This window comes from Stegodyphus dumicola, chromosome 11, assembly GCF_044657685.1.
Source record: "Stegodyphus dumicola isolate Sdum_Otavi_A_Nest chromosome 11, ASM4465768v1".
Lineage (NCBI taxonomy): Eukaryota > Metazoa > Arthropoda > Arachnida > Araneae > Eresidae > Stegodyphus > Stegodyphus dumicola.
Window position 1 is genome coordinate 82422652 of NC_140778.1, and position 27048 is coordinate 82449699.

General features: G+C 31.5%; 1 protein-coding gene across 1 annotated transcript in view; it reads right to left on the reverse strand.

The window, feature by feature from the left end:
- The window catches only part of l(1)G0020 (RNA cytidine acetyltransferase l(1)G0020), an 86464-nt gene that overhangs the window by 16189 nt on the left and 43227 nt on the right, over positions 1–27048 (reverse strand). The window contains exons 9-12 of the mRNA XM_085826926.1: positions 23251–23405; positions 15744–15944; positions 8770–8871; positions 6285–6359 (exon numbers count right to left, since the gene is read on the reverse strand). Of these exons, the coding sequence (XP_085683052.1) occupies positions 6285–6359; positions 8770–8871; positions 15744–15944; positions 23251–23405 (533 nt within the window). The remainder of the gene's footprint in view (positions 1–6284; positions 6360–8769; positions 8872–15743; positions 15945–23250; positions 23406–27048) is intronic.

The window sequence follows — 27048 nt, forward strand, 5'->3', positions numbered from 1 at the left end:
TTAAAGCACGCTCTTGCCTCCCAGTACCTTAATTCTTCTGTAAGACCATAAAGAGCCCTACATCGGAGCAGGTGGTCTCTGTTAATTTCTTCCCCAGAATCACAAAGAGGGAAACAGAATCGGTAGTTTGAATTATAGTACAACTATGTATTTCTGTGAGTATTAATAACTTTTATATCAACCACAGTTACCATAAATTTGAATTTTATTCATATTAGAAATTATACTAAGTATATAAATCAGTATGATTTCTATTTTCGTGATCATGATGCAGTTATTTGTCCGATATGAGTCTTCCTATTTTTTCTATGAATTTATAGGAAAAATTATTTGGCCTTAAATGTAGCCTCAACTTCAAATGTAATTTGTATGCAACTACAGAATATTATTATATTACACAAAATACTATACAGAACATTCATTTAATTATATTACATACAACATCAAAATAAAGAAGGAGAAAAGTGCCTGGGATAACAATAATAGCATATGATGCCCTGGTATTTGGCAGCTGTTTTTATCCACACTATATAATTCAATTGTATATAATCTGAAATATATTGTTAAATCATTGGCTAAAAGTACACTGGTAATTAAAATTAAACTCTTAAACTTAGGATTCCAATACTTTGGCCACACATGTCTGGGTGGTTACAGAACCACCTTGAAAGATATGCAACTCAAGAAGCCATTTGTCATGAAGCCTCCCCAAACTATTAAACTGCAGTCATGGAAATGAAATTTTCACAGATAAAGTTAGGCAAGTTCCTTCCTCTCTTCTGAACAAAATATGTCTAGAGTCACTGTTCAGATTGCATCTGGACTCATCAGTAAATAATATTCGGGTCTTGGCTCCACTGAACATGACAATGGCACCAATTTAAACAGGCGTCTCTGGAAGCTGAAGTGAACGGAGCACAAACAATTGGTTTTCTCACACAGAGTCCAACTTCGTTAAGCCTTCATGCAGAAGCAAAACAGCTAATTCGAGTTCCTGTGGCACCTGAAGGTCTAAAACCAAATCTCGTGTAGTTTTGTGTTGTTTTGTGGTTTCTTCAAGCCGACAAGGATAGAAAACAGTCTTCTGATGCAATTGTTGCTCTTGATCGCCTTTAACACTTTTCGACACACCCAAAAAATTCCCTCAGTACACACAGAAAAATTGAATGAAAAGGCTTTATAGGTTTCTTTTAACCTTCTTTATTAATATTATAAGGCAACACTACACAAAAAATCCATACATCTAATGTATCCAGAGTGGAATCACTGAAATACCAGACCAACAACTGAGTCGCTGTTTCACTGCAGAACTTTCTTCGGTAAGCCGATTCATAATAGAAAGGTGGCTGCACAACTGTGTTTCAGTTCCTGTTTGTCATTTGTTTTGTATTTTAGGGGGTTATAAACTAAGAAATTGTTGGGGTGATTTTCTGAAGGTCAGGGGTAGTTTTATCAGTTAGCTCTTTGTTTTTCACTACAGCAGTTCTCTTTTTTTCTCTCGCTTTCATTGAAAGAAGTTTTCTTGGTTTTAAGTTGCGAGTGTTTAATAAATTGTATTTTATAGTTTATATTTTCTTAATAGTAGATATATATATATATATATATATATATATATATATATATATCTACTATTAAGAAAATATATATATATATATATATATCTTATATTGAAGAGGGCTGACCATTTCAGAAGTGCTGAAAATGGTAAATAATTGCTTTCAGATAAGGAATCCAATATGGAAATCAGAGAGATACTTTTTTGGGGGGTTGGGTAGAGTAACAGGCCTCCCCATGGGGTGCCCGCCGATAACATCGCGGGTGAAAACGTCGTGCTACAAAACATCGCAGTTCTAAAACATCGTGGTACAAAATATCGTCACCGAAAATAAAGCGCTTCAAAAACTTCGCAGTTTAACCGCTTCCCTTACACATTTTTTTGAAAAAAATTGCAAAAAATCATCACATTTTTTAATTTTATTATTAAATACAAGGAAATGAAACAAAACAAAATATATAGGTTTTGAGTTGAATTTTTAATTTTTTACAGGTGTAAAAGCATTTAGTTTTAATATTAGTTTACTATCCCGAGTTATCTCAGGCAAATAAAAAAATTAAATATTAGTCATTATATGAGAATTTTTGAAACAAGGGACAACACAAAGTGATACCTGACATTCTTTACACTGGTTAGTCTCTTTTCTTACTGGCTTACCTCTGGAATCTCTTTTACGGGAACACAGAGAACACTGTCTCATTGGATTTGATTTTTTTTCAGTAGAAGGAATAACATCTGGAAAATGAGTTGAGATTATAATCACTATCTGAAAAATCATCGCTTTCGCTATCTTGCATCATCGCCATTATTTTACTTTTTTCAACGCAACTTTCATTCTTTATACATTACTAATTCACAAGCCGACGTATACTAGACAATAGGGAAAACGGTTGACCAGTCACGCCAAAAGAATCACGAAAACAACAAAACTTGGCGAACTGCTAATAAAAGCTGAATATTTCTTTCCATTTCCTCCAGACTGAGTAAAACCATGATAAAACAAATCGTACTGACAAATTCTGCTTTGCCCGAGTTTTCTCGGGATAATAATTAACTGCAGTATGTACGAAACTGGGATAACTCGGGATAATCAGGCAAGCGGTTAAAAACATCGTCGTCAAAAATATCATGGTAAAAAATAAAGTATCAACGAATCATGGCAGGATGATAACATCGCAGACCTGCTTTTTTCAGGCTTTAATAATTGTAAATGGATATTCCCATAATAATTTGTGAGTGTGAGATGGAAAGAAAGATAATTTTTACTTTCATATTTTTTATTAACTAATAACTTTTTGCTGAAAACGTAAGAAGGAAACTTAATACTTGAGAATAAACTGAAGCAGAACAAGAAATAATTTTCAATATAAGAGTATTAGATTGACAAAAGTGAAGAAAATAATCTCATAATTAGCAATTTTTTATAGATAAGGTCATGCAGTTAGGTAGCTTCCTTTTTCTAAACTTTTTTAGATTATACTTCTAATGAAAAATTACCAGTAAATTTTTTATGAAAAATGATTTATTAATGACCTTTGTTAGCTAACTAAGCAGTTTAAAATTCTATTAAGTGCTATAAGTTGCCTTAATTTTCTATGCTTAAATTTCCTTCTTGCTTTAAAAGAAAAAAATTATTAGTTAATAAAAATATGAAAGTAAAAATTATCCTTCTTTCCATCTTGCGCTCACAAGTCATTATGGAAATATCCATTTACAATTATTAAAGCCTGAAAAAAGCATGTCTGAGATGTTATTGTCATGCAATGATTTGTAGATACTTTATTTTTTACCACGATATTTTTAAACTGCGAAGTTTTTTAACCTCTTTATTTTGGACGACGCTCTTTTGTAGCAAAACAGCCTTGCGCTGTTTTCTCCACGATGTTTTCGGCTGTAACCCCCATGGTGCCCTCTGGGTAATGCTAAATTTGCTACGATAATCAGAATCTAGTGATTTTTAATCACAGGCAAAATCTTTTACTCTGTTACACACTTGCTAGCAATGCTCGCTTCATTCAACACTCTTTTCGAAGCTCCATTCATTCAGTGAACCTGCCTCTGGCACACCCACAAAAGTAAAACAGTAAGTGATATTTTTACAAAATTTTACATGTGTATTCCTCTAGGCCTGATTAGATTGCCTATCATTTCTTTGTTGAAATTCTGACTTTAAAAGATAGCATGCCAGAATGAGTTAACCAGGCTGTCTATCAACTGATCTAGTGCTTAAAAAGTGAATCCAAACTCTTAATATGACACTTATTATTATAATATTCAAATCTTGAACAACCTCCATTTGTGTTTGATCTTCCTTGATTCTACCAATTATGTGCCGTTTTTGGCCTTTGCTTAAATGATGCCTTTGGGCCATAACTACTGAATGCTAATCACTCTAAGAGAACACATTCACTTTAAACAACACTACAGGTCAGAATTCCTGCAAGTGTCGATTGCACACAACATTGTCAGTCACTGAATTTGCATATTTCTTAACACTAACATATGAACTGAAGTGCAATTCTGCATTCAACTGTATTTAATTAACATAAATAATTACAGCATAGGGCATTAGTTACATTAACTTAGTAAGCATAGTTTTTCTCATTATCCTTTTATTTTGACAACCAGTGCAAACTGCTTTATCTTGAAAATATAACAAGAGTAGAAGATCAAGACTCCTATCAAAATAAAATAGTAATATAAACATGAAGAATGAGAAAGAAAATGCATGCACACACTTAAGAATTTAAAATTTCTAAATAATCTTCTCTCCTGTGTACTTCAACTGCCATCAGATTAATAGTAATTTTGGTTAATCATGGATATCATCCTCAGTACAGACTCCAGTTAATTGAAGTTGACTAATTTGAAAAAGGTAAAAATATATAGGCTATTGTTGCATTTTTATATACTTTTGCCCCTAAAAGTTATTCTAAAATATTATAATATAGCTTGACTCTTCATATTTATTTTAATGTTTCCCTGGGTGTAGTGGCAGACTTAATCCAAACCCTAGGATTAAATTCTGCACAAGAATTGGTTGTTTCTGTGTATCTTCCACATTCTTTGCATGTTATATTGGTTCAACCGCTGTGGTGCACCCTCGGTAATGATATCTGGAATGAAATGGCTAAATGATTGATGGGTTTGGCCATTCTCTGTGAATAATTGAAAAAAAAAATGACAATTACTTTCCTTACATTCTATATTATCAGTAACATGAATTAACTGCAAATTTACTAGCAGACAAAAGTCTTCAAAACTTAAATATGAAAATCCTACTCTGCCACTTTAATAAATTTATAACCTTATTTTTATATTTGCTTTTTGCAGACTTCTGTTGAAGAAAAATTCATCAAGCATTCCAAAATATACATTTGAATTTCACTGAAATTTGCTTTATGCTAGTAACATACTTTTAAGTAATTTAAATATATAAATATCTACTTCATATAAATAATACTTTAATATAAACTTTGGAGACCCCAAAAAATCAAAATACTGAGTAAAAGAAACAGTTATATATATATATATAAATTTAAAAAGGCTGTATTATCACCATATAGGAGCAATAAACAAAAAAAACTAATAAGAATTATTCTTTTTCTCTTAAAATGAACATATTCTAAAATTATTAATACAGTCAAAAGTCTTTAATCCGAGCGTCCATAATCCAGAATGATCTATAATCCGGACCTCAAAAGCTACAAACTTTCTGCGCATGCGTAAACGCATTGCATGCACATATGTGTTTACGCATGCACATTTAATGTATAACGGATGGTATAAGGTAAGCTAAAATTATCTAATTATCTATTTCAATTAATGTTGCAGATTGCGTTATTCCTTAATTTTCTAATTGGATCCGGCTTATTATTTTTTGCAGGCTGTTAGAGCAATTTTATAAAAGTAAACTTTAACTTTCGATTATGTCAAAAAGAATTTCCGATTCTATAGCTGCCAAAGGATCTAAGCTTGAACTTTCGATTATGTCAATAAGAATTTCCGATTCTAGAGCTGACAAAGGATCTACAAAGCGATGTCCAGCAAACAAAAAGTGGAATTGCTGCAAAAAATGGATAAAGGCATATCGTTTGTTTCTCGAACCATTCCGAAATCTGTTTATCAATTTCACATTGCTCTGCGGGGAAGGGGGGGTGTAGTGAACTGGAAGTTGATCTGTCAGCACTATCCTTATCTTCAGGGCAGATGTTTTTAGTTTATTCGGCTTATAATTCCTTACTAAATGTAATATTTCATCTTGATGTACTCCGTCTTTGATATGATTTAAATCAAATTCCCTGTCATTATAAATATCACGAATACACATCAAATAGTTTTCTGGTTGCAATTTTCTAATTTCGACTATGAGTAATGTATGCTTTACACATGCACGCGTTGAAAGAAATGTTTAATAAAGTAAACAAATAAATATTAAGCCCTTTTTTTTTTTTTTTTGGTAAATTTTGATACCCTTTAGATCATAATTGCTCTTTATTTCATAAATCACGGTTTCATGTTTTTAATTTTATAATTTCTACATGCCATCTTACCAGATCTAAACTGATAATCTATAATCTGGAAAAACTGATAATCCGGAATCGCTGAAGTCCCGACGAGTCCGGATTAAAGACTTTTGACTGTATTATTATATTACAATTAAGTCCAACAAAAATACCCAAAGTTTGCATTTTAAATTTTTATTTATACAACAGTTAAGCAGATTTACCCTCTGATATTCAGGATGAGTAGCTATTCGAACAATACGAGCGCCAGCAAGAGCAGGAAAATCTTCTTCTGAAAACTAAACATGCAATAAAAATTTGTAAAGATAAATAATAATTTAATAAACTTATGAAATCAAAACTCGTTTTTCACACATGTTGAAAAAGTATATAAATTTCACATATCATTAACTATTTATCACAATATTTTTTGTGTCATCTGATAATATTCCCTTAAATAAATGTTTCATTCATGACAAGTATACTTAAATAGTTTGGTACCATTCGTTTTTGAGGGCCGTAAAACATCGCCAAACTATTGTTGATGCCAGTGCTGCCAAAAATAATTGCGGCAACCCTAATGCAAGAAAGGAAGTTATAATAGTAAATAACTAAGATTGATCTTTTAATTTAGATGAAAGGTTAATTTCATATAATACATTTTTATTATTATAATTTATATAAAAAAGGCTACACATGATTGAATGGAAGTATAAGAGTAAATAACTATTTCAGATCATTATTATAATTTATATAAAGATTGCTAAATATAACTGAATGGATGCCTGCATTGCTATTTCGCTACCAAGTTATTGCTGAAGCATAGTTTCATTTCGTTGGTTGTTCAAACATAATATTTTATAATGAATGATGCCTTTTCTTTGAAAAAATTCTATTGCAGACTTTTCGTCATGGGCAATTCCCAAATTGTTAAATCCATAGGATATCAAAAAAGAATTTAAAAATTAAACTAGTATTTCAATCGCGTCTGAAGAAATATAGAAATACAGTTACGCAATCTGAAATCAGCACGTACGCTAGATTTGGCGCTTTTGCACATACATTTTCGCTGCAATTTTTTTACGGTCCTCAAAACAGAATAGTACTAATAGTTTTTACACCTTTCCCAAAAGTATATACAGGGACTACTTAGGCATAGCATTTTCGAGGTCTCTTTTTGCAGCTTATGAAAAGAAATTTTGGTTTTCCTGATTACCTGCAATCCCCTCCCCAAAAGTTTTCAGCCACTGGCGATTGATTTTCCACCAAGCTCATATATGAAAGGTGGCAACAAAGAAGTCTATAAAAAGTGACCAATCAATAAAATTAAAAAAAATAAGAATCATCTGCAATAAAACATAGTTTAAAAAAATACTTTTATCACTTTTTGCACCTTCTCCCTGTGTACATCAATTATTTTTTTTTTTTTTTTTTTTTTTTTTTTTTTGCTTAAAGAAATCAGAGAATAGCATGATTTCAGTAATCCTTTCATTTTTATCAGTAATCAAACTCCATAGTCCCATTACAACTCATTACAAGAAAAAAATGTACTCGATGCAAAAAGATCAGAAAAATGACCACTGGAATTTGGAGAGAAGTGTGAGGCTGTGCATACCTGAGATCATTTTGGCAATACAGTGCATTTCCTCATGAATACACTGGTGGGGAGGGGGGAGGGCAGATAACAAAAATGAACTGAAATTTTTAATATACTTTTTATTAGTTTGTAATTTTTCTTACTATTCATTTTTATAAATAAAAAGGCATATAATCTTGCATGAATATTTAGGACTTTAATGAGCAGTATTTTACATAGTTCATTTTAGAAATTATATATACATTTCTAGAAATACATAATGCAGCTGAGCTCCATGCTGCTTAGCACAGAAAATATTTTAAGTCCAAAATAAAAATCTGATAGTACATTACATGGAAACTCTATATATTACTATCTCCTAAGCTAGATTAAAAATATTTCTAGCTTAAAGGCCACATGTGGCCAATCCTGGGAGGGTACAAACTGATTCACTTTACCAAAAGACAGCTATTTGCACTGTAATATCCATTTATATATCTATTAAGTTGCTTTCAACTGAAAAACACTGGCTGATTGGTTGAAATGTAATGATATATAATAAATTATTCCCTTGCAATCTAATCAGTCATATAACATCCAGTGCCCAAGTAGTTTTAATAACAACAACAACAAATCAAAACAAAACAAAAAAAAATGAAGTTTATTCTAGATTGATTTCTCTTGGTGTACAGAATTCCACAGTTTGTTGTAAGTGCAGCATTAACATGAGTCAGTATATCCCTGAATATTCTTTGTAGTTCTTTTTTCTTGAATATTTTGCTGCAATTAATTGCATCTCCCCGTTTTTGTAAGAGTAGATTTGGACACCATATGCTTTCATCCAATACATTTTAAAAATATTATTATTTTATAGTAAAAAATATAAACTATTACTGGCAGTTTTAATATAAAAATAAATATATAAATAAAACTCATTCACATCTCAAAACTTTAGGAAACCTAGAGCTCACATGGACAATCTGCTTGCTTCATTACTTAAAATCTGAATGATAACAAATGATTCAGCTGTATTTATTTATTTAGTAATATTCATTCATTTATTTATTTTGTGAAATTAATTTGCTTTCCATACCAATAAAAACATTTAACATATAAAGTTTTAAACTGGATACCTCTTGTGAAATAGTCCAAGGTATAAGATCTCCAGCCCCCCGCCTACCACGATTGAGTTCTTGCTTCACTGTGTTTTGAGATAATTTACCTTCCATGCAAACCTGCAAGCAAAATAAAAACTTAATACAACATATAAATTATTAGAAATAATATAAATTTGACAAAAATTCATTAAGAAAATAAACTATTCGCTGAAAATTTTACTTCCACCTGCGAAAAACAGTATTAATAATGTTGGAGGTTAAAACAGTACTGCACATTTAGTATCTTCTGAGCAGTTGACCAAACACACAGTTCCAATTTAAAATGAGTCAATTAAGTTACTCTTTCAGAGTATAATATTTTGCTGACATCTTTTAATAAACATATATTAAATTTCAATTTTTAAAATGGTCTACAGATAAAGATATTCATAAGTATTTCCTCATCTCATTATGTATGTTTTAAAAAATGAATGAAGTCAAATCTCTAATATCTAGCCTCTATTTATAGCTTTTTTCAGTATCAATGGCCCTGATACTAGCCAATTTTTTGTTTCTAGTTGTGGTCAGCCATTTTAACTTTGCTTCGTCAATGTCTTCATAAATGCATGTTTTTCTTACTTTCAGCACTTGGATTGGTAGAATCAAAGCTTGACGAAATTTTGTCCCAATATTTTAGGCTGTTAATAAATTATTTTGCAGAATACAAAATTTTATGGTGAAGCCTTTCTTTTCCCTTTTGTCCACTATGTTGAGAATTCTATTTATTTTTTTAAGGGCATTAGAAATTTTTGTTTCAAAATGTTTATCATTCATGCACAACTAACTTTAAAAATGATTTGCAGTACAAAACCATGAAAAGCAGAAATAAAATAACATGTAGCTGCTACTTAACCTTAAGCTAGTTTGCAAAACAGGATTGGTAAGGGAATTTTCAACAGAAGCGTGAGTAAATACTTTCTCTTTGAGCATCTCCCTCCCCCCACTTTTCCCCTCATTTTTAATAGAATGTGACAACAGGTAAAACGAGCCACTTGCTTTTTGTCAGGACCACAGCGGTGCACACACATACATACCTGCCACAGCAAATGAATACATAATTTTAGAGTAGAAAAAAAGTTCTTTCAAAAAATGTGTTAAACAGAGAGTGGATATTCACACCTTGGGCAGAATCCTGCTTGCTAAACAGAGGAAACAAACAACAGTGTGTTTCATTAAACAGAGGTTTGACTGTATTTCTGTAATATGCAAAATTGGTCTTTTAAAATAGTGAAAATCATATGAATCATATGATCTAATTTTATTGAATGATGAAAATAAAGAGTTCACAGATTCTACAAAATTTTATTTTATTTCATGCAAAATTTCAAATTTTATTCCTGTTGTTAATAGGAGTTAAAATTGAAAGCCTTTACTTCCCAACAAAAAATCATTTTTAGAACATTGCATTTTTAGAACATTTTGAAAACTTCTATGTGTCTTTACTGTCCAGAATGCTATCCAGAATTTTGACTGACGACTTCTCAGGTGATTTTGATTACTGATGGATTTCTCTTACCTGACTAATTCGATCATAGAAATTACTTCTGTTAACAATACTTTTCCCTACAGACCCTGTGTAAAAATTTAATTTATTTCCATTTTCATTAAAAGTGTCCTGTGATTCAAATTACTGTCTTAAATTTTGTCATATTGATTCATTTTTTTAAACTCATTCATTGTTATGACTATAGTATGTTACTTTAGAACACAAACTTCAAAGTAATTTTCCACCACACAATTAGCCTTGTAACCATGGGAAATGGAAGTTCCAGCTGATTGTTCAGAATGGCAATGGCCTTGAAGTACTTTAACCTTCCAGAACGCATGCGTGTGCAAAATTTATGACAAATTCAGTTTTCAATGCACATTTTTCACATATCGAAGTTGAGGCGTCTGATGGCCATTTCTATTCCACCTTTCTACCCTTCCCCACATCATGGAATGTGCCAACAGGAAGTCATTTGACTTTTTTTTTTTTTTTTTTAACTGGGCACTACGTGGCAGTTTTTATTACGTGGCAGTTTTTTCATAAAAGTTACGTGGTTGTGTTTTAAAAAATTCGGAAAATACTTTTTTTTTCCTCAAATACTTTATAATTTTGTGTTATTATTTTAATTTGAATACATTTGGCTCTGTAAATTTTATATCAGTTTTCATGGCTAAAAAAAAAAAAAAAAAAAAAATGTGCAACCAGCTGATTTTGCTTGGATTCTTCAAGAATTATCTGATGAAGAAAAGGAAGACAAGGAAACCTTTAGATGGGAGAGCAATAGCGATTCCCATTCCTTATTTTCTTTTATTTCTGTTTTTTAGAAATAAATAAAAACATTAAAGTTTGTTAAAAATGCATTTTTGTAACCAGTAAGAAGTAAATTTCTTTGTAGAAGTAAGTAATGCTAAACTCCCTTTTTTTTCTACCAAGGTGTTTTCCTTTTTTATTCTCCATACTTATCTTTGATGAATATTAAAATTAGCTTCAATTTTAAAACATAATTATTAAATAACAAATTTAAAATTTTCTATAATGAAATACATCATTGCATTTCCATCTCACTAACATAAGAACTTAAAAATAATTTACCTATTTCTGAATGTGATATCATTTGTATTTTGCAATAATAAGATTAATATTTTATTTCTTTACAAATTTATTATCAATATTAGCTCATATATGTTGTTTTTCATGCCAAAAATGGTAAAATAATGGATGTCATAAAAAATAGGACGTGCACGTGCTCATTTAAAATTGCCAAGCACACATGTTGGAAAGTTAAACAGGCTATAGTAGTCAGCATTCTTTTTCTTATTAAGAAGAAAATACATTTAAGTTGTTATTTTCATGGACCTCTATTTTAATTCGCAAAATATAAGTGTACTTACGGAAAAGTAGCTTCCGCAACAACATAAAAGGGAAAGCTGGCTAAAAGCTTCGTCTTCGTCATGTTTTTTTTTTTTTTTTTTTTTTTTTTTGTTTGTTCGTTTGTTAGGATAAATATTTGGTAAAAATGAAGCTCTCCCAATCTAATATTTTTTAATTTTAATTCCAATATAATTAGAGTTTTATGTGATATCTATAATACAGGTAAATCAAATTGGTCTCTAAAGTTGGAATCCTGAAACTTGCCATAATAATCATAGCATTAAAGGTGGACTATGGGTATGTAAAAACTGCAGATATATCATTAGCTCGAATGTAATGTGATATTTTTTATTAATAACGTCCCATTGTGCTAAATTCAAGGTCTAGGTAATGGAATGTAACAACTCTTCTTATTGGTTCTATGGTGAAGATGACATTTTGTGGGAGAGTGAAAGCATGGACAAGCATACTCACGATACCAATGCTACATCAAAAAGTTCTAATTCTGAAAATAGGTCATATTCTGAATAAACATTTCTATGTTTTGATTTACTTCTTTTTACTTCCCTAATAATGTCTCACATTACTTAATTTATTGTCATGAATGTATAGCATCTAGTATGCTTAAGAAGCATACACTAAATGAGCTCTAAAAAGACTGTAGAAGAATTATCTTCAAGTCTTATGATATAAACAAAAGCTAGAAGAAGGGTGTGTAAGACCCTTTTATTCAAATACAAAGATTTTCACAGAGGGCTCCACTTAAGCTTACATAAGACACAGGAACAGTCTGGTTTGTAGAAAACAGGCGAGACAAGCTAAGCCAACACTTCTGGCTAAGTAATGTTGAACTACATTTAATGCTCACAGGAAAAGGTAATGCACAGGAACAGTCTGGTTTGTAGAAAACAGGCGAGACAAGCTTGCTATTTAATGTTTAATTCATAAAATTGCTATTTAACAACATTGCCACAAATAGGCAGAACATGCTCTAAAATCAACTTGCAAAAACGTTGTTTAAATAACACTTTTTTCTTCCTCAACCTGAATAAGCACTTGTTATCTCATTTATATTCTGGCATGAAAAGCATAGGTGAAAAGGAAGTCAACAGAAAAGTTAACTCAAAATTAACTATTAGTCAAAGATAAATAGATAAATCATCACAAATGTAACCAGTGTTATTAAATAAATGCTTATCTAACTGAATTTTATTTTATTTGAATTCTTTTATGAAATTAATCACATTAAATTTATAATATCATATTATAATATTAAAGTCAAAAACAGAACCATTTATACATGACATATTTAGTCTTGCAATTATTTTGAAATACTCTGTATATTCATTATACCATAATGAATATAAAAGAGTAGTTCCCAGAAACAATGTCATGTGAAATGCTTGATTAGTATGCTTATGATTATTTGGTATGTAAATTACAAGAACTGATGCATTTATGTAAATTACATTAATACCTCAATGTAATTAAATAAATAAATGTATCAGTATCGTAAATGTATCAGCTCCTTAAATTACATCCTTTTAAAAATTTAATATTTAATAAAAAAACTGAATTATTACATAATAATTATCAACTGCAACCATATACTCTCATCAATGAGATATAACAAAATAAAGATATTTTATAGAATCTCCTAAATATAGTCTTTCACAGAACATAAAGATTATTTGTCAATTAAAATAAGACATAAATTACATTATCAAAATTAGAAAAACTTATTGAGAAACAAAGCACTTGAATAGAAATACAGGCTGTAAACCCTTCAAACAGTAATGTATACTTTATTCAGTTAGCTGGACATGTTTAAATTTTATTTTGATTTATTCCTCCATTTTTAAAAAAATTTTCTTGAATCCTAGTGCAAATATGATACAGAATGCAATATTTTATATTATCATGTATATTTCAGTTGAAGTCATTCAATAATTAATCAGTTTCTTCAGTTTCAATTTCTTCAAAATCATAAATATTTTCATATTTGTTTTGTAATACAGTCAAATACCGAAAATTCGCCGACCTGAAATCCGCCAACTCCTGAAATCCACGCTGCCTCTCAAAATATAAACATTTAGCTTATAGGTTCTGGAAACTGCAACATGGAGTACGGAATATCAAAGAAAAAATACTTACTGGATAATGACGTCATAATTACCGAATAATAATGAGTCATAACGGAAATGCCAAATTATTGACATCATGATAAGAGTTTTTTCCCCTCCAATCTGTATCGAGGTAAAAAAGCAGACGATTAACTCAACTCTTCTTTCAAGTTCACACTTCACGTTGTTGTACTTTCTGATGAAGGCAGGTGCTACTGCTCGGTTTATAGCAGAATCGTATGGAATTGCGACACAGACTGTGTATGATATATGGAACAATAAAGAAAAGCTTTTGAAATTTTATAGCAACAGTGATTCTAATACCGGAATCTGAAACTGAAAATCTTTACGAGGCGAAATTGGCAAACCTCGATGCTGTCTTGTATGAGTGGTTCGGCAGCGACGAAGTGATGGGGTACCTCTTTCAGGACTACACCTGAGCAAAAAGGGGAAGCAGATTCATGCTGATTTAACAATTTATATATGTAATAATAATTTAATGCATATAATTAATTTTTGTATTGATGTATATAATAATTTAATTAAATGTATTTAATATGCCTTATTTATTTTGCACTTTTAGTCTGAATATTATCTTTTCTGTCCTGAAATCCGCAAAATCCTAAAATCTGCACAACTTCTGGTCCCAAGCATTGCAGATTTCTGCACTTCTACTGTAATATTTTTTCATTTATCATACAGAACTATGACATAAGAATAATTTAATGAAAAACAAATAAGCAACTGCTTTTCATTGAATGCATAAATTTGTATCCTGAATTTATTTGGACACTGAATATGATAAATAAGTGTATTTAGTGCTAAATTTAGCAGCATAAACAGTCGAATCCTGATTTAACAGACTTTTTGCAAACGGCGAAGATTTTTATTAAATCAAAGGACATTAAAATAGATATGCAAATACATAAAGGACACAAAATTACATACTCATATTAATATAAAAATCATAGAAGTAAATAAAAATTTTTATATAAATAGTTTTTAATTTTTTTAAATTTATTTTCTGAATTTTTTTAAAATTTCATTTTAAAGCTTTTGTTTTGAATACTTCTCAATCTTAATTCCTTTATCAGTTTTATTTATTTATTTTTTTTTAAGTAATGAAATATACTGTGTTCTACATGAATTTTAAATATATAATATTTCTTAATAAAGCTTACTTTTGTAAAACAGATGTAGAAATCTGAAGTAAATACCACATAAAATCATGTTTAGAGATGCTTTTTAGGACTAGACACTTTTCAAGATAAAATCAGATAAAGCATCTGTGGATGATGATAATCAAATTATTTTTTGCATAAGCAAAAGTTCTGTTGCTGAACATAACAAATGCCACACATTATACCAATTTATACCAACTTTCCAAATTTCTAACTATTCATAGTATATCTGTCAAATTTAAATATGAAAAAGGGGAAATTATCACATGCCAAAAAAAGGGGGGCTTCTTGGAGGTTTTCATCCTGTGCCACAATTTCAAAAGAACTTAAAATTGACTTAAATTCACTTTATAATGCATGACTCAGATGACTGAACTATTTATGGTGTGATTCTAATGTTAAATATTTAACTATATATTCTAAATTGTATGCCTTTTACGTAATTTTATTTTGTACTTCAGTTACACTTTTATGATGAGAAAATTTTGAGTAAGGATGCAAACTTTTATATATATACACATATTTTAAGCATTAGCTGAAGCTTCATGATAAGTTCTACAAATGTCTACAGCAGACTAGACAATCCAGATTAAGTAAAATTTAATAAGAAAAATTATGCTGAAAATTATTAATGGCATTTCCGTAATTTTGATTCAATAAATTTCCTTTATTGCTAGAAAATATTTTTTAATAAATTTTTGAGAGATTCAATAGGAAATGTGATGAAAAACCAGGAATGTTGGCAACTATGTCATAGACATCACACATTTTATAGAAATTTCTTACCTGTACAACACAAAGAATTTCAGGCAATTTTTTGGTAGAAGGAGCACATAAACAAAATATATGATGAGCAGGAGCATCTGACATTATCAGCAAATCATTCGGAGAATTTTTGTAATGAGAAGCTACAAATATAGCAACCAGTTTGCGAAGAAAACGTTCAGCAAATTTATTGTGGCTGAAAAGAGTGTCACGACTGACGTAATATGTAATTTTTGGATTAAGGAAGAAAACACTTTCAACTATATCACATCATGCAAAATCTTAAAATTATATATCTTGGGGCATTAAGAACTAGACTGCAAGATAATATATTATACTTACTTTAATAACTAACACTATTAAAATAATAAACTCACTTTAAAATACAAATACAAAAAAAAAAAAAAAAAAGTCTTAGAATTGCAATTTAAATCAGAAAATAGAAATATAAAGGTTGTTCAGGCATTTTTTGAATGAATTTGATTACACAAATAAGTAAAATTAATAAACCATACAAAAAAAATTGGCTACAGTTTTTACATTGAAGGATAAATTACTGTCAGCTGCAGTCAACATTTTTGTGCAAATACATTTAGATAGAAGGCTATGTTTCTATACTGCTTGGAGAAAAACAGACTCATTTTTCAATAAAAAAAAAAGATGCAAGACTTTTGAAATCAAAATATTTAAAGGTATAATAAGCAATATTATTAATTATGCCTTTAAATGATTTGATTTAATAAATAATACACAGAAAAAAATCAACAATCAACATTTCTCACAGAAAACAGAAGGCAAATATTTATGTAATATAAAAGTATATTGTGTTCTATGAGTTTGTGGATCCAGAGTAACTGACAAGTAACACTTGATGAATTAAAACGTAAATTTATTTGCCAGTAAGCATTATTACACAGGACAGTTCGAAAGATATGTTTACAATGATAAAAAACTATGATAAGCACACTGAAACAATCAGCAGCACAGCCTTCAAGCTATGATGGTGAAGACAGCATCTAGACAGCACTAAAGTACAGCTCCTGACCTGGTCGACTGCCCTCAAGCTGATCTCTGAACTCAAGTCACTATTACTGCAAATACAGGCAGGATATATATAGCTTCAACCTATGCCTCAGAATATTATTCTGAAGAAAACCACTAAGAATGCATTCTAGAATGTTTTCTGTCTATGGCATACCATCAATTTTGTCCCTAAATGTTGCCAAATGCAGCAATCCTACCTTTCCCTGCCACTTTCTGGCAACGTAACCTCACTTTGCTGGGAGGCTATCTCATCACAGCTTGGCATTTTGCAACAATATATTTCAAAGACCACTTCAAAATTAAATTTATGGTCCTCAAAGAGAATCCACCAACTCACTGTGGTTATCATCAGATTTAAAATGCCTGGCTTTTGTTGATAAAATAATAAATAATAATTGTTGTGACTTATCTCATTTGTCTGACAGTAATATCAGAACAAGCCCATGAATTTCATCAAGCCTAGATGTGCAGAACTGCATCTGGTTCGACATGGGTCTTGAGCACCGTATAGATAACAGCATGACATCTAGTTTTATTGCAGTTTTGAAGCAGAATCCCCCAAAGGATGTATCTGTGGTTCTTCCACACCTCTTTCTCATTCACCAAATAATTCAAGAGGATGTTTGACTCACTGCATATTTTAAGTGCACCCTGCCACGAAACACTACATATTTAGAGACATTCAAGTTCCTACAGGATTTAAATCTGAGCCCAACAATACAACAGACAGCAATGCTAACTATACCTATCAGGGTGGCAATAAAAAATAATATAAAAAAGGATATTTGAATGATTTTAAAAGAAAGTGGTCAATTTATTACTGTAAAAGTCGATTTTAAAATTTGGTTTCAGGAGTTTCAATAAAAGTTTTATTATAATAGTTTTACAGACAACAGGAAAACAAAATTAAACACACAAAGAAATGTTGAAAAGAAAAGAGTTATGGGTTATTAAAACAAACTTTTCACTTCCCTATCTAAGTAAGGAATTCAGTTCCATTATCAAAATAATGTATATAAAAAAAAGTGAACTCCATCAGAATAAAGATACTAGTTATAAATAGTACAGAATGTATGACTTTTTTCCAGCAAAATCTTCTGTTGTAGCATCACTGGACTACTGAACCTCAAATTTGCTAGAAAACACACTCTTTACACATTAACCAAATACAAATTGTAGACTTTGTTCACAGAATTCAAGATATAGTTAAATTAAAGAAGATACAATACAGAGTTTAAAAAAAGTATATTATAATTATTTTGCTACATAAGAAATATTAAAAAATTTTTGAAAACATCCTATGCATATGTAATAAATAATACACTGTTGGCCACCCAAATTGCAACACCAAGAAAGACAAGAGATATCACATGAAAATTTATTTAGTAGATAACATGTTGACCAAGTATCAAATGATTAAATTTATAGACTTCTGTGAAATGCGGTTCCTTCCGGAATCAGTAGCCAGAGTAGCCACCATTGTAGGAGATCACTACAGCCACACGCCTCGGCACTGATTCAAAGAGACTTTAAATGTGTTCTTGGGGTACAGCAGACAGTGGCATAGCTAGGGTGGGGCAAGGGGGACATCTGTCCCCGGGCACAGCATTCAGGGGGCGCCAAATTGATGTTACGAAATTTTAGAATGAAATGTTTTCCATTCTTGGCACAGAGAAAGGTTGTCCCCGAGTGCCGAAAACCCTAGCTACGCCGCTGACAGCAGACCAAGTAGCTTCCACATGTTGCCACAGTTGATCTGGTGTGGCAGCTTGGAATGTAATCTGGGTCAATCGTTCAGCAACCATCGACCAGAAGTTTTCTATTGGCGAAAGATCCGGAGAGCGAGCCGGCCAGGGAAGCAATTCAATCTGGCAATTGACGAAGAACCCTTGGACAATGCGTGCCACATGTGGTCGTGCATTATTCTGTTGAAATATGACTGTGGGCAAGCCCTGAAGTAAGGAAGGACAATTGGCTCCAACACCTCGGAGATGTAGTGCTGGCTGTTTAAAGTACCAACAATGTGTACTAGAGGAGTGCAAGAGTGATATCCAATATTGCCCCATACCATAATACCCAGTGCAGGACCAGTGTGGTGGTGCATAATGCAACTGTTCAGCATCCTCTCTCCATGGTGTCTCCAGACTCGAATCCGACCATCGTGGTGTTGCAGACAAAAGCGTGACTCATCAGTAAAGACAATTTCATTTCATTCTGAAGTCCACATCCTTCTTTCATCATACCATTGACGGTGGAGATGTCTGTGGTTCTGCGTCAAGGGTAGACAAAGCAATGCATGTCTTGTGGACAGACCACTCTGCTGTAAACGGTGCCGAATGGTACGCGCAGACACTGGATGATGCGTTACAGACTGAATGTGTTGTGACTGAGTGATCCTTCACTGCCATGTGCACAATGTTCCTGTCATCACAAGAAGTTGTGCACTGAGGTGGATGCAATCGAACACGTTGGTCCGTCGTACCCTCCTGCATCCAATGGTCACATATCCGCATTACAGTTGTTTAGTTTCTTCCAACACGACTACCAGTTTCCCTGAAAGATAAATCCACACTCTCGGTAGGCCACTATTCTTTCTCTGTTGAACTCGGATACTTATTCAAACTTTGAACGCTTTTTACTATGAGGCATAATTGATCTTTTTTTTTTTTTTTTTTTTTTTTTTTGAAAAAACCACAAGAAAAACACAACTGTCGAACTTGAAATCGTCGAAAACTCCAAGCCTTAAATAGTGTTTTGAAGTGGCGCCACGGGCGCACGTTATGTGCGCCTGTGCTAAAATTCTAATCATTTGCATATCTCACCTCTGCTAACGCATGTTGTAAATTTCATGTTATTTGCATGCTTCCTTCAGGGTGTTACATTTACGGTGGCCAGCAGTGTATATATAACATACTACAAGCAGTGTTGTAGTACCTAAAAGGCAAACCTTAAATTGTTTCCTAGCAAGGTGTTTTAGTTCAGACTGATTTATCAGTTTTGATTGATTTATCAATTACCTATACTTAACACTTATTATGAAACCTTGGTAGATTAGAAATCCCCTCCTTTCTCTCGTTTTAGCCCAAATGGGCATTAGCCCAGATTAGTCTTGAAACAGCATTTTGTATCGAATCACACTATAAACGGCTGTATCACTTTTAAAATTGTTGCCGCCAAATATTTCACCCTGTATTATATTTAAAGAAACTACATGAATGTATGTATGTTTCTCACATTGGGAAAAAAACAACGGCACCTAGAGTCATCAAATTTTCAATAACATAATCCTTACCTGAACATGGGCCCCTGGAAGGCCAAATTTGGAATTTGTTTTACTATCTATTTCATATTTTGTAAAACTTAAATGAATTTTTGATTAAAAAACTCAACAATTCCTATCTATCGGAAATTCTAAGAATATGCTGTTTTTAAATATTTTAATATGTGGCATTAGTCCAAATGCTCTCAGAATATGTCCATGTATGTAAATGAAAAAAAAAAAAAAAAAAAATTGCCTGTTTGGGTGTAATATAGAATCTTAAGGCTTTCAGATTTTCTTTTTTCATTCATAAACATTCATAAGAAGTTTGACAGAAAACTGGATTCATTTCATTAAATGCCTTATATTTCTGAAACATAATTTCTGTTATTTTAATCAGTTACAATAAATTTGCATTCAAACATACTTTTCAAATTTGCTTTCAAAATGCTTTTATAAATTTCCTTTAAATCAAATAACAGAATTATTACCTTCTGAAAGAATATAATTAATCCATTAATATATCTGTTCTCAAACTACATTTTTAAATTGATATTTTTAATTAAAAATTACTAAAAATAAAATTTTTATCCAAAATATAAATCTAAACATTTCCATATTACATACTTGATACCTAACAGAGTTACTGAAATTAACATCCGTAATGAATTGAAAAAGGTGGTTGCTTAAATTAACACAATACAATAGTTTGCACTAATTACATGATTCTCCCTCTCTGTTGTATTAAGTAACTGAAAAACATGTCATTTTTGAGATCTACTCTGGTATTATACTAAACATGTCATTTGTATAATACTAAACTAATTTATTTTAATGGTATGATTCCTAAAGCATTTCCTTAATTTTTAAATTATGAAAATAAATAAACCTAATAATGAGATATCTTAACTTTTTTAGAAATGACCAAACAAACATAGAGTAACACACCCGTATCCATTGTTCACAACAAATTCCTTTAAAGTTTTCAAAACATATGCCAAGTGATAAACAGTCTATTGCCAAATGTGGAATACAGCAGCTTAAGCAAGTCAAGCATTTTACACTCACAGTAATGTCAACTATATGTGCATGCATGCAGTTTCTTAACATATGTAACTAAATGCGACAGAGAGTAAAAAATGGTAATTTTCAGAACCTTATGCATGTTCTCAGGTTACAGATCACTTCTCAGAATTGATCTCTCTTCCATAAGGGCTAAAAAATGTCAGCAGGAGACCATGGATATCAGTGGTCAAAACATCCAACCCCTTTCCGTCCTTCACATATACGGATTTTCACATTATGTTTTTTGCACCTCTGTTTTTAGCAATCTTATTGTTCTCATTAACAACATTCTACCACAGCTCCTGTGATCAGAAGTTTTTTTACTCAGGTTTACAATAGCTTCTAAGCGTAAGAGTAGGGAAACTACCAATGCTTCTACAATTAAAAGAAGCTGTATTGTCTTATCTGTTAGTTAGAAAGCAAACATTTTGAAAAGTAAACTTTGCATATTATTTTATTAGCAAATAGTATATGAAGTGATATAGAGTACAGTACATTTTAATATTATTAATACTGATAATGCCTTAGGGCGCATCAATTAAACTAATTAAACCCTCAATATTACTTGTGAAAGTATAAGTTACTCAATTATATACTGTATTTTCTGACCTATAGCATACACCTCTGTATAACAAGCATGCATAATTTCAAGCTACACTTTTTAATTTTGAAGTATATTCACTGTATAACGTGCACCCAATTTTTCACGAAGAAACTTAAAATATACTTGTGCAATGTTCTTATCTTTTGCGGTCACTTATTCGAACATTTGTCCTACACTTTTGAATAATGGTAAACCACACTAACAAGTGATAAGAGGAATAATATGTGTGTGGGTTAAATGCTTGAGGGAGTAAATATTCCGAAAAAGAGGATGGATTCTATTCAATGCAGATGTCCAAGAGATTGCTATTGTAGAGCACTTCCAACCTGAATGAATTTGTGGAATTAGGAGTCAGATGTTTTCTATTTCTCTAGCCATTTTATTCTGAAGTGAAAATTAAAGGCATTAATACATCGCATTTAGTTGAAATACAGTTCATCTAAACATCACTGCTCCTTTTAGTAGCAAACATGGCTCCCACAAAAAGAAACAAACACAGTGCTGGTTTCAAATGCATCATTTTGCAAAAATTGTGCCACAACAAGGATGGTGTTGATGAAAGATGGAATGGATAATGATTATTTATTTATGGATCAAAATAACAATGATGATGAAGTTGAATCAAAATTCAATGATATGCCTGAAGATATAATGGAAGACGAACATAGCAAAATTTTTATGCTAACCGATTGTGAAAACGTTTAATTGCATAAGGTATGTCATTTCTTTTCAGATAAGCAGCATTTTACTGCATGTAAAAGCCTAATTGTTTCCTTATTTTTAAGCTGCCATTTCAAATCCAGCATATGATGCACATCCGTAAATTTTGGCCCTATTTTTTCATATTAAAATTGTGCCTTATATCACTGTTATACGGCAAAATATATGTACATATCTTACATGGATATCTTGTTTTACATAGAATTCACTGTTATTTGGAGTACATCTTGGAATGAATGACCAGTAGATATACTATTATAATACTAAGACAATGGATTCACAAAAAATAATTGAGATACCTAATAATAACAAAGAAGCAAATAAAAAGGTAATATAGGTAACACTTCTTACTTTTTCTGAAAATAAAACTTGTAGTTTAGAAAAGGCCTTCATTAAAACTTTAAACAAATTTGCAAGTCAAAAGTCTTTTCCCACCTATAAGATTTTTATTACTGAAAAACTGTTGGAAAAAAAAAAAAAAAAAAAAAAAAAAAAAAAAAAAAACTTTCTTGCTCTCAATTACAGAGCAACCAGTTTCTACCCTTGCAAAATTAATATAAATTTTTAATAAATTCTACATTGGTTACATAGAAAAAATTTTTGTGAAAATAAAACTTGTAATTTAGACAAGGCTTTCATCAAAACCTTAAATAAGTTTACAATCCAAAAATCTTTGCCCAACCATGAAATTTTTCATTACTGAAAAACTTAATTGAAAATTTACTTCCTAGTTCTCAATTAGACAACAGTCAATTCTAAACAGTTTTACACAAAATAACATCTACAAAATAAAAAGCTATAACAAAACATAATTTAAGCCAATGCCAAGTTAAAGGATATAATTTGCATTCTGTAGCAGGAGGTGGAGTAAGCAATTTTGAAGCATGTATAGTAGCATCTAGACATAACAAACGATTTAACCAATCTTCAACTTTGTCTCCATTTCTGTATCGAATGGACTCATTCAATGTTATCTCATGCAAAACACGTTCTAGAAAAGGTAAAATTTTAAATAAGCTAATGAATGCCTTCAGAACTTTAACAAATAACATTTAAATGGAATGCAGCATATATTTTTAATGACTATGTTAAAAAAGTACTTACAGTTTTTAACACAATTAATCTAGGTAGTTTGAAATACACAAATATTAACCAAATTTAAAAAAAAAGAAATTTTTTTAAAGATTTTCAGACAACATTGAACAGAAGAATTAATTAGAATAATTAAACTACAGAAAACTGTCTTTCTAACTGATGTGAGAACCTTTTATCAAAAACAAATATTTGCATTACACAAGGAAATGCTAAAATTACAGCCCATATTGGCACCTGCTGCTGTCAGAAATCAAACCTAGGCTACAAATATTACAACTTGATGACTTCAACAAGTACACGTTTTTTTGAAGGCACTGGTTTTATACTTATATTACAAATGGCATAAAACACTAAAATGTCTTTGCAGAGTCATGCTAACTTGAGAAATAGAACACAGGATAAAACTTAACAGTAATATGCAGTTTTAACATTCCTCACATTGATAAGCATTGTCCTGTATTTTTAGATGAAAAAATGAAAACAGTAATATTGTTTACATTGTTCAATGCAAAGAAATGCAGGGCACTTTCAAAAGTACCTTCCCTTGTGATTTGTTGGAAAAAAAAAGGTATTAATAAAGTCTATGCACATTCTTGAGAAATATGTTCTAATTGCAATATGTTCTAACTGCAGGTGATTTGAAAGAATGCTATCAACAGAGGAAGGAATAGCCATTCTTTGTACCTGTGCACATGGATTAACGTATCAAAAGGTGCAGGGGGACTTCACCGGCAAATTCAGAAAACAAGCTACTTACCAGACCAGCTATTAAAACCTTAATAAACAAATTCAAGCGATCTGGTAGTGTTAAAGGCGAAGACTATTCTGGGTTGCCTCAAGTTGTGCAAAGTATACAAGAAGTGATTACACGTAGCCTCCAGGCATCTACATGAAGACTCAGCTGCGAACTCTGTATTTTGCATATTACTGTTTGAAAAACTCTATGCTATCATTTAAACAAGCCTGCCTAACACATTCAAACTGTGCATAAGCTTGAAGCCAAGGACCATGCAGCTCAGCAAGCCATGTGCTATGACTTGTTGGAAGCTGTGAAGAACGAGAACTTATTGGAGAATGTTCTCTTCAGCAACAAAACTACATTCCATCTCAGCAGTCATGTTAATAGGCTAACTGCCGAATCTGGGCTGATGAACAACCAAATGTGTTATACAAATCTCAGCGAGACACACCTAAAGTTAACGTATGGATTGGAATAACTAAGCTCCATGGACTTTTCATGTTTGCAGAAAGGACCATCACCGGAGATATTTATCCAGATATGTTGCAACAATATCTTGAGCCACAACTAGTATCAGAAGGCATTATTGACACTGTTGTCTACCAACAGGATGGGGTACACCCCCATTTTGCCATTACTGTATGTAATTACCTTAATGAAACTTTTCCTGAAAGGTGGATTGATTATGGTTCTCAACGGTTTTGGGCTCCATGACCATCAGATTTACGCTGCGTTTTCATGTAAATAATTTATATTTCAGAATAAAGTCTGTTTAAGCAGAAATGTATAGAAACTTCATAAACACTCTGTATTAAAAAATTAATAATCAATTTCACTTCCAAATCTGTCAACACACGGCATTTCTTGAAACGCAACCTAGTTGCATAACATAGCAGAATTTTAATAATCCAGATACAGTGAGAATAAGGATTATGTGGATTAGAAAATTTTGTAGATTATAATCTACTGAAAATGTCTTGAGTTTTGCTCAATTCCCGCTTTCCTTTTTAACTTTTCCCATTAAATTTGGATTATTTACACATAAATAACCAACCAAAACATACTCATTGCAAAAGAATCATTTAATCAAGGTTTACTAATATAAAACTATTATGTTTTTAAATACAATTATATGCAAAGAAAATAATGTCATTATATGAGGGGAAAAGGATAAAGGATAAAAACATCTTTTCAGCAAGCAAAGAACTCTTTTATAAACACGCAACAAAGTTTTTTTACACAAGAAAGATGTACAGAGTGAGCACTAGCAGTCTATCTGCTCAATCAATAAAAATGAAATTTCAGATATGGTTATTTGAAGGTATGTACTAAAGATTTTGATGATTTGAAACAACAGAGCTCATACTGTTACAGTGACAATGAAAAAATTTTGAAATATTTTAATGGAAGCACCCACTTTTTCCATACTCAAATTGATTGCTGCATTGAAAAGCCATAAATGTTGGAACACATATATGATGAAACTGCTACCATAAAACATTTGTATAGAGAAAAATTGTAAAGAACCAATGTAAACACAGAGAGGAGGGTCCACTGATGCACTTTGCATAATTCACATTGAATAGACAGTAAAAACGTTTCTTGGGCTGACAAAAATCCTCAAAATGTGGCTCCGGCATTTTTACAAGAAGCTCAAGTGGAAGTGTGGTGCAGCACTGCAAGCACATTTGTTCTTCAGAGAGTCTCTTCCACAGGTATGAAAATATATCCCATCACAAGTGGTCTGTATATAATACTTTTGCAGTATTATATAATTTCAGAATTACAGCAGTGAAATGTCATTAATGACGTTGCATGGCTGCAACATGGTGCCCTCAACACATTGTCACATATGTGCGGCAAGTACTGCAACAGCACACTTTGGAGATATGAGTCATCTTCCGTAATTTTCCAATTTTGCGGCCACCATGATCACTGATTTCACTCTGACAGACTTCTAGCTCTGGAATTATCTGAAATCTAAGGTGTACACATTAAATTTGTTACAGTTGAAAGATGCCAGAAAGCAGATTCCTCCTTTGATGTTATGTCTACCATTGTTGTTAACAATCTTTGACATACAATGCTTTATTGTCTGCAAAAGTGGGCACATTGAAAACTTGCAATTCCAATAAAAGCTTTTTTCCCCTCTCCTCTCTAGTGTTGTTCTCAGTCCTTTACAATGCTGTTTTTTGCAAATGTTTTATAGTAGCAGTTTTTATCATACGTTTATGACAGAAACTACTACTATAAAACATTCAAATGCCACTTACGTTTTTCAATGTGGCAATCAATTTGTGTAGGAAAAGTTTGTATTGCCATTTAAAAACTTCAAAATTTTAACACTGTAACTGTAATTGTTAGAGTTCTAGTGTTTGAAATCTTCAAATAACAATATCTGAAATTTCATTTTGATTGTTTAAGCAAACAGGCCACTGGAAGTACATAAATCAGGGAAGTTTTTGTATGACTACACTGTACATACACCAATGGAATTGCTTTTGGTGTAGTTTTACTGCTCTTAAACAAGAGAGAAACTAAATATATTGTTTACAAAAAACTCAGCAATAAAGTTACGCTACTGAAGGGAATATGCTTCATGCCTGCACCATTGGATTAATAACAATATTAGCAGATACCAAAATTGCTAGAATTATTTTATTTATTTATTGACTGATTAATTTTTTCTTTGGGTTAAATAACCCAAAGCCTCTTTTCATTATTGTCCACACAGGACTTGCAATAAAGAAGCAACTATGTGCAGAAATCCAGATGATATGGCGCTCTCTCTCATTATTTT